The sequence below is a fragment of the Panicum virgatum genome, chromosome 8N, assembly GCF_016808335.1.
Source record: "Panicum virgatum strain AP13 chromosome 8N, P.virgatum_v5, whole genome shotgun sequence".
NCBI classification, from domain to species: Eukaryota; Viridiplantae; Streptophyta; class Magnoliopsida; order Poales; family Poaceae; genus Panicum; species Panicum virgatum.
The window spans coordinates 39,926,176-39,935,878 of NC_053152.1; the positions used below are offsets into that span (position 1 = coordinate 39,926,176).

Consider the following 9,703-nt stretch of genomic DNA (forward strand, 5'->3'; position numbering starts at 1 on the left):
CTCAATTATCTCCTGGGCAGTCGTCGACTCCTGCTTCACCGCCGTCTCCTGGTCCCCCAAGAGATCGTGGCTGTGCTTCCAAATGCGAAGTCATGAAAGCGATGGTAGATCTAAACTTCATGCAGGGCACAAAGTTTACAGATGACGATTTCCTTCGTGGAGAGGGCGTGATATGGATTAATTGGGAAGAAGTGTACCAACTATCAGGACACCCTTGACATCTCTATCATTAGTTAGGGCTAGTGTGCTATATATACATTCGATATTGTTTTGTTAACATATATAACTAAGAATATTATTACATGACTTTCAACCTATTCATTTCTTGGTTCATTTTGTAACCCATAGAATGGAGATTTAAACTTGCAGGAAACAAGGTACTACCACATCGGCTTGCTAATAGGTTGGGTTTAAACGAGTTTTGTGTGGTAGGTTGGATCGTGAGGTGGTGTCCAGGATTTTCTTGGGTCTTCTCTATCTCCTCTTTGTGGGAACTGAGGCGCTTCAAGTCGCATAGGCCGGAGACTCCTCTTTTTTTCTAAACAGAAAGGAATGCTTGGAGACGGCAATCTCGCAGCGGCGATACAGGGGCATCGTCGTCCAGGAACGGCGAAGGCTGCAGCAGGTCTGTCTTTTTGAAGATTCTGCACAGCACCCATTCGTCCTGCAAGCAGAACTTAAGATTAAGCACGAAGTAACAATAAGATGATCTGGTAAATGCACGCATGCTTGCATAGACTATGGATGATGATGAGGTGCACCCCATTACGTACCCTGGTACTGGAGGTGGACGATGAGGCCGTGGTACTACTGATGATGGACCTGAGGGTGGTGTTGTCAGGGAGGTGATACTCGTGCATTACCCATCCTGTCATCTTGCCACTGGGTAGGTGGAAGACGAGCCTCCTCTTGGAGCCGAGCATCTTGCCGGCAGCACCGGAGAGGGTGAGCCTTCTGGCTTTGCCGGTAGCCATCCAGTAGCCAGAGCTGATGGGGTACTTGCGGTGGCAGAAAATGTGCCACTCTTTTTTTGGAAAGCAGGAAAGGTACCACTCGCAGTCGCCAAACTTTGCCCTGGCAGGCAGGTCCCAAGGCTGCATGTTGTAGATGTCCACCTCGGGGATGGTAGCGCGGTTGCACAGGTAGTGCAAGATCAGCTCCTCGTCCGTCGGGTGGAACCGGAACGCTGGAGGCAGACCTGTGCACGGAAAAATTAATTTCACGTTACACAGTATATGGTAACTGCTGCGCGTGATAACTGAATTCAGTAATTTCACGTTACCCTTGAACGTGATTCAGTAAATTTAGTAACTCGATTCAGTAATTTCTGGCACTTCGGTCAGTAATTTGACTGCTGGGTGTAGAATAAACCACTACTACAGAAATGATTTCCAGAGACGCCCCGTTTTTTTCAGGGGCGGCTGCAAATGTACCCCGCTCCTACAACAGGAGCTAGGTACTGTAGCTTTCCGCCCGCCCCTGGAAATGCATCTTCAAGGGCGGGTGACGGCACCATCCGCCCCTGAAAACAGGGCTCATTTTCATTTTGAAATGGATTTCTTATTTTCACGATCAACGGCCACTTCACGATGGTCCACTCCATGAGCGACAACTTCTTTTAATAGTCGACGATTTATGTCGCTTCATTTTGCATGAAGTGGTCCATATAGATGGGGAATTTGTTCACCCTGAGCATGAATTATCAATCGATCTAAAATTTGCAAGCCTCCGTCAGTGGGACAATCTGGCACTTCGAGCCAGCAATAGTAGCGTTAGTCAATGTAAATGAAGTCTGTACTCTAATGATGCACTTTCATAATGTTTGTACTCTAATGATATGCACTGTAATGATACTTTTATATGATTTTATGTTGAATTTTAATGATATGCAATGTATATGATTTTATGTTAACAAATCCTTTCAAATAAAGCGGAAATAGAATTTTGAAAAGCCGAATTAAATCGCGCAATTGATTTAGAGGTGAAAATTGGCAGGAAACATAAATTAGAATAATTAAATATAGCAGGAACAGATTAGAATAAATTGGCGGAAAATAGAAATGTGAAAGGAATTTCAAATTTTGGCTTGGCGGGAATTGAATTGCAGGGGCAGCTCATGCTTTGAGCCGCCCCTGTAAAAGGTTTTTCAGGGGCGGGTTATGGCATCAGCCGCCCCTGGAAAAATCATTTGCAGGGGCGGCTCACGGGGTGGGCCGCCCCTGAAAATGGGTTTCTAGGGGCGGGTGGTGCCATGTCCCGCCCATGGAACTGTATTTTCAGGGGCGGGCCCTGTACCCGCCCCTGTAAAGCTCGATTTCTAGCTGCGGGAGGCAGGGACGGGTCGCGCGCCCGCCCCTGAAGATGCCATTCTACCCGCCCATATAAACGTTTTATGTGGTAGTGAACCCTACACCTAAGTTGTAGAATAGTATTACCCTACAGCAATGATATTCTACACCCTATGTGTAGAATATTATTCTACATCCATCTTCTATTACTACCAAAAATAATCGTCAAAATACTGAACTAATAGCTCCCATGTTACTGAACTAATGAAAATTCATTCAGTAATTCTGCTCAGTCTATTGGTGTAGAATAAACAGCTACACCTAAAATGTAGAATAGCGCATGGGTATATACAAATACATATATAACCTACGCGCCCACGTGTGTGTTTGAATACACATCAAGTTAATTCGGATCTAGAATGTTTCAGATTTAAAGATCGTGCGATCTAACAAAAATAAGTGAACGAACCTTTCTTCATTTTAGGTAATATAACAGCAGAGACGCACAAGACTGTACCTTCCAACTGACGATCCTTCACCAATAACGGTTCCGATATCCCTTCTTGAATTCTCTCTTCTTGGACGCTGGCCAACATTACGCCCATCTTGAACTTCCCAGTTCTAGCTAGAAAGGATGTTACCTGGAAAAAGGCGTTACCGAGACATGCCTCTCCCTCAGCAAGAACTAAGATGCGGTCACCTCCTAGGACTGATGCTTCTTTTCTATGCCATGGACACACTACACAATGACTGAACTCCTCCGAAGTCCAGTAATCCTGACCATTGACGTTGAAGTCACCGTGAAGAGCTACGACCTCAACAGAAGCTGAAGACAGGGGGCCAAATGTGATCTTCATGTCGTTCTCATCGAACAAAGCAACTTTCAGATGGCTCCCGTCATCTGCTTTTATTGGGTTCATTGTGTAATAGGCCTCATTCACCTTATTCACAAATCGCAATCGATATTTGGTGTGCGACTTCCTCTTTCTTGGTCGTCTGAAAAATTTTGGACAAATGAACAGAAGGAATATGACTGAGCTAGTTGATTGTTTTTACAAATTTTATAGTTATTAACAAAGGAAGGATTGAGGAACGCACTTCTCATCTGAGTCCTCCAGTTCAAGTAGCTCGATGAGAACACCTCTTTTCCGACGGCTCTGCGTGACTTGCTTTGGTATGATAGCCAGTGAGACATAGAGCTTTGGCATGATGCCCATAGTAGGTGAATCATAATTGGTATATTTTTGTGCACAACTATACAGTGGCATGAGCTGATCAAGAAGGCTCCAACGCTTGGTCGACTCCACATTAGGCACATCCCATAGGAGCTGCACCGGAAGTGCTATTTGGTCCATATTGAAGTGCGTACCTGCAGAATAACCCCATAATAAGGCTATACCAAAAAATATTGCTGGGAAGATTGGCAAATTGACCCTTTAGCATACATCCACACGTTCCTTTTTCTTATGTTGTAGCACTTGTGGGTTCATGTTTACCTTCTAATGAATATTGTGAACTTGTGGGTGCATATTTACCTAATCACCGCCGGTTCTAAATGTCCATCACCACCGGCTCAGTCACTCATTGGATCATGATTGGCGATGATGGGGTGGGGCATCATTGTCAGGTCTAGAACCTCTCACCGGCAGTTTGTACGAACCGGTACGGCCACCCACTTTTGAAGCTGGCGTTGATATAGCCCATCACCATCGGTTCAAACTAGCGGTAGTGGGATGCTTGCAATGGCTGGTCTGTTGTAGTGATAGATTCGTTTTGTCTTTTTTAAATTTATTAATATAAGCGCAAATTATATCAATGCTCCTTATACATTTCCTATGGTGCATTTAGATACCTGAAGTACTAAATGCAAATCTAGGTCATTAAGTATACCATTTGTCATTCAAAACACCCTAACCAACATGTAACTGCATGCCACAACAATGTGGTCAATCTCCTTCCCCTAAACTCTAGCATTTGCTAGATTTCTTGCCATTGATAATAAGGAGGCCACCTCCTTTCCTCCCAGTGCTAATCTGACACCAATTCAGTGCTTGCTTTTGATAATTACATGCTAAATTAAAAGATTTTTATGTGGCATTCGACGTATATATATAGTACACTATCCCTAGATGATGCCACATGAAAAATTAATGACCACTAGTGTAATTTACTGTAGTACATGCAGTATGATGGATTATTGCATCTGGAAATTTTGTCTAACCCTTAGATTTAATTAACATGCAAATGATCTCGCTTCTTTTTATAGAGCATATTCCCTGCATCTCTCAAAGCTACTTAGGAAAAGTCAGGCAGATTAGCTGAAGTATAAAATGGCTTTACTTGTCCTTATTAGTTGTATTCGGCGCTAATTGAAATTTGCATGAGCGTGCCCAATATGCTCAAAAGGGTAACAATGACAAGAATTATGGAACAAATTCAGAATCATAGAGTACCTTCCTTTTAGTGACTGATAGTTTTAAATGGCCAAAATGCTGAGGTTGCATGAAAAAAATATCCAAAATTATGATTGTAAATTATCCACGAAAGTAACCTTCTCAACAACCTACCTTTTGTAGCATTTGGAAAATTCTCACTGCCTGTGGAATAATCGTGCGATACCAAATCTGGGTGCGCGAAGTTGCCACCCGATAGCAGCAATTGTTCATTTCCAGCTGAATAAAATTACGAACAAAACAAAAATTATACTATTGTGTATCCACATTGTGAACAATAGGATCGATGTATGACGATGAATAAATGTATGCACAATGAACTCGACTAGGTGAACTATCTACATGTCAATACGGAATAACACCGTAAGCCTGTGAATCATTTTTTTTACCATGTATTGGAGTTATAGGATAGTATTGACTTCATCCAAATATTCTTTGCAATAATGGATGTACGAATCAATATGACTCATGATATTATTTGATTATTTCTTCATCTCGACATATTTATGATAATAATATAATTCATTTTTGTTCAGTTTAAGATAGCAAATTAGAACTGTTGGAAATAGAAAACCAGAATTAGTCATATACTCAGTAGCTTGCAAATCATGGTTTAATTGTAACATATTAATGCATATAGATGACGAAAAAGAAAACCTGAACATAAGAAGAAAAAATTGATCAAAATGAATATAGAAATAAACAAATATAATGTCAGCGTTTAGTCTATCACTATCAGGTACACATTGTTATGTTTGTAGCCCATGATCGAAGCTATCATTGTGACTTTTTTTTGTCCTTGTTTTAATGATAGTAACTGATAGATAGAAGGAACTAAATTCTTACTATGTGTTCATACAAAATTATAGGAGAAAACCACATAATAATAATAATAATAATTACGCACTCAAACAACCATTCATTTGTAGAAATCAAACTAGTAATATCATCATCCAGTTGCGAAGGGGCTCACGGTGCAGTGGCAAAGGCCACTGGTCGGGGTGCTCCCGTCCAGGATTTAAATCTTGGGTGCCGCACCTAATTAAGCTTTAGGGGTTTCCCTTAAAGTATTTCTATCAAAAATATCATCATCCAGTTAATATAAGTGCCATACCAGGTAGGTTGTACGTAGCCGAAGCTATGCCTATGTTGGTCGTCCCCAGATGAGAAAATTGATGTTGTGGTATTGAAGCCTGTTGAGAAAGTTAATGTAACTTAATGTATACTAAGGACTTGAAGTAAAATAGAGCGATGAGATTCCGCTTTTTAGTCTTAAGCACAAAGCATGCTCCTACAATTAGCAGTAATCATATGTATATATCAAACCCTTTGCAAATTAACCTTGTCTTGGCCCTAGTCTTTAAACTTGTATTAGTTTTTTTATTACTTGCACTGGCTTCTGTAAAAGTGTTTCCTGGAAACAGTGGTGTTCCTGCAGCTGGATTACATCCTGAAAATGAGCAAACATTAGGATATCCTTCGTTGGGAATACAGAGGAGAAAAGAAAGACAGTTTACAAGTTTAAATTGAAGCATACATATGCTGATGAGAGCGTGCATCTCCTTTTTGGTTAAAATTAAAAGAGGAAAAAAGGGTTTTGAGACTCAACTGCTTTCCTCAGGTTGAACCAGATTTGTCACTGATGGGTTTTGCACGATAAGCATTGAACCGTTTCGTTCTTGATAACCGTAGCCAACCCTAGCTTTATGCTCTGTCAAAATATTACCAAAACATTCCTTTTATATATAAACAAAACTATCCAAACTATAAGCATCAACTTGTTTATTGTTAGAAAATGAGAGTAGAATGGAATGATGGATTCTCAATGATGGAATTGATTACATATATATACAAGCCGAAAGGGCATGGTGTCCCTTGGGATTGACCCTTTCATGATGACCCTTTCGTGATGACCCTTTCGTGGCGACCCTTTCGTGAAAAATAACCGCCTAATGACTAATCTAATTAACTATTATAGAAATTGATCACTAATTCTAATTTCTTCATAACACTCCCCCTTGATCAATTTTCTTCTTCTTGTGGTCTTGTAATCAATTTGATCTTCTCATGAACTTGTAATCAATAAAAAAACTCCTTGAAAACCCTATGGGAAAAATCAGGAGATGCAATATAACATATAACTCCCCTAAAACCTTTCAGGAAAAATATGAGGAGAATTTTTGGAAAACTCTATGGGAAAAACTAAAGTAATTCCAGGTATACTAGGCAAAACTCCTTAAAACAAAGTGGGAAAAATAAGGAGAAACACCATAATATACAATTACCAATGTTAGTAGACTCTTGAGATAAACTCAAAGTCTTAGCCTAATAACACTTAGATCATATGGTCAATATGCTTCAAATATCATTTTCCAAAAACCCCGATGGGAAAAAACTAGATGATATAGCATATATCTTTGTTGACATTGCCTCATCAAAAACTTTATATGAGAAACCTCAAAAGGAAAAAAAACTCACATAAAGAAAAGAGTACAATGTATCGTATGTTCCAATATCATCCATAAAAAAAACCCTACGGGAAAAATGGATGAAATGATATAGTCTTGTGTCGATATTGCCTCATTAAAAACTTAATATGAGAAACCCAAAGGGAAAAAACTCATACAAAGAAAAGAGTGAAATATTATATTTTCAACAAGTTATTAATTAGAGAGGCGAGAGACTCTCCCCCTAAAACTTGCAAACCTTTTGTCCCAATGTATTCAACACATATGAAATGTGGAGTATAGTAGACCTTGTGAATATCTTTTCGAGATTATCACAAGTACTTAGTTTGCAAATATTCATATGCCCATATGACCTATGAAATAGAACCTTCTTAATGCAAAATATTACATTAAGTATAACTTGTCTCTATCTAAACAATACAAGCTATACGTATTATCTTTATAGATAATGACCTTTGATTCAATAGGATTAATAACACATAACTTTAGTATGTGATATATCATTTTACCAAGCTATACACAATCATGTGAAGCCTTGTGCAATACAATGTTAGAATGATTAATGGATTTAATTATTAAATGTCTACTTAAAGACTATTGCAAAATGGTCTTTCCATGTTCTTGTAAAGCTTATTCATCTAGAATTTGGGGATCTTATGGATAATCAGAATCATAATATCCACGTAATCGGATCATGGATTATACCAAGTCCGTATGTGCTATTTTATGATATCAAAGATATTCTTAATGCATATTTTCAAGTTCATTTTGTGAAAATACATTTTCTAACGGAACACAATAAAATGCATATTTTGTCAGGTACAATTTCTTGAAGCAATCAATAAACTAATCGTTCATTTATAATTTATGTGTCAGTTAGTAGGGTAGTTTTGTAAAATGGCTTCGATACACAAGTTTTCATAGGTTTAGTACAAGGTCCATGTTGTCACTTATAGTTTTCATAAATTCCAAAATGCAAAGTTAAAAATGTAAGTTATATTGAAAACAATTTTAACTAACTGCAAACAAGTGTAAAATGGTAGCCAATATAGAAGAATAGAGAAAGTATCATAGAATTTGGGAGTATAAGAACAGAAGAAGTATTTACTTAGTCTCTTTAACCCGCTGTTGTGAGGGTTGCATTGCCTCGCCGGCCTGTCATGACCTCGAACAAAGAAAAGATTTGATAACCCTTCTAGAACTCGTTCATCTGTCGGTGACAATACCATCACCCCAAGCCTGACCTTTTTATTACTGGAGTTATACAAAATTGTCGCATCACTGTGTCCTTTAACCCCACCATCAAGTTTAAATACGCAGTTGCTCACTGTTGATTCTACAGGATGATGCTCATCTTCCATTACTGAATTTCCTTGTCTTGGTCTCTTTATGTTTCTCTCGAAGTCCTTCCTGGACCAAGTGTATTGATTACCATGTTGATTGAACCCTCCATTAACAACAACCAACATAACACTTGCAGAAGCAAAGGGGCCAGTTGCTACAATTTGATTATGATCATCATACAGAACAACACTTATTGTTTTCCCATTATTTTTAGTATCTATGATTTGCCCCTTTTCAATTTCGTCATTCACCTCACATGTGAATTCTAGTCGGTATTTTGGTGGCTGCTGCGCATGTTTCGTTTCGGATCTGCAAAACAATCAAACTATGCTAAAATTATGGAGCAAAACTGGAGGGTGAGAGAGAGAGAGAGAGATTGTTTCCACTTCTAGTATATGATAGCAAACAGCACCTGGGAGCAGAAGAATCATCACCACTAGAGCCATTAATATGTAACTCCAATTGTTTGCGTAGTTCATTGTGACTCTCAGTAAGCTTGTTCAATTGTTTCTGCATTTTACTAGTGTCTTCGGTAAGCTTCTTTGTGCCCTCCTTGATCCATTCCAGCATCCAGATCACTTTATCCTGAGAGCTCTTTACTGTCAATACGATTATTTTGGAATGCTTCTGAAATTCTAACGCGAGGAAGTTTTTGTGCTAAGATAGAACAGTCAAAACTTCACGGAGTTTTTTTTTTTAGTTCCACTATTAATTAGATCCAAATGTATGCACAACAAATATTTTTAGAACACTAAATAGTAGGGTTCCGAGCCTCAAAATGTTGGAAAGATTTGATTATGACCATGTTTTATAATTTAAAATATTTGCCACTTTATTATCTTTTTTGTAACTACATCAAATTTGCTTCAGAATTTTTTTTCTGCCACAATTGGTCTCAGACTTATACCACTCATTCCAAGAAAATATCTGGATTCTGCTTTTGCCTTGCTGGTAAGTTGGGGGACGCTTGGTTTGTAGCCACCCACGCACTCACCTGGCCTTGCTTGGTCACATATTTGGATCTGGGCTACTAAACTTTAGTTCCATCACATCTGATGTTTGTGTAAGGATCACCGGGGTGTCCGACCCTAGAGGGGGAGGGGGTGAATAGGGTCGCTAATCGCTTTTCTATCCTAGGGCTCAATCTAAT

The 9,703-nt window shown here is 39.1% G+C and overlaps 1 protein-coding gene across 2 annotated transcripts; it reads right to left on the reverse strand.

Annotated features, from left to right (window-relative positions):
• Nucleotides 1-177: 177 nt before the first annotated feature.
• On the reverse strand, nucleotides 178-9,422 carry LOC120685258. Of its 2 annotated transcripts, none has more exons than XM_039967075.1 (10): nucleotides 8,966-9,422; nucleotides 8,318-8,862; nucleotides 6,351-6,452; nucleotides 6,133-6,191; nucleotides 5,856-5,934; nucleotides 4,856-4,960; nucleotides 3,387-3,657; nucleotides 2,806-3,284; nucleotides 774-1,198; nucleotides 178-664 (listed from the first exon to the last, which is right to left on the reverse strand). In XM_039967075.1, exons 1-10 carry the CDS (start codon nucleotides 9,121-9,123, stop codon nucleotides 539-541), a joined length of 2,349 nt encoding a protein of 782 aa, XP_039823009.1. In that variant the 5' UTR covers nucleotides 9,124-9,422; the 3' UTR covers nucleotides 178-538. The 2 variants fall into 2 exon arrangements, with proteins under 2 accessions (XP_039823009.1, XP_039823010.1); XM_039967076.1 differs by having other exon boundaries at nucleotides 8,318-8,878; nucleotides 8,966-9,106.
• Between the last annotated feature and the right edge of the window lie 281 nt (nucleotides 9,423-9,703).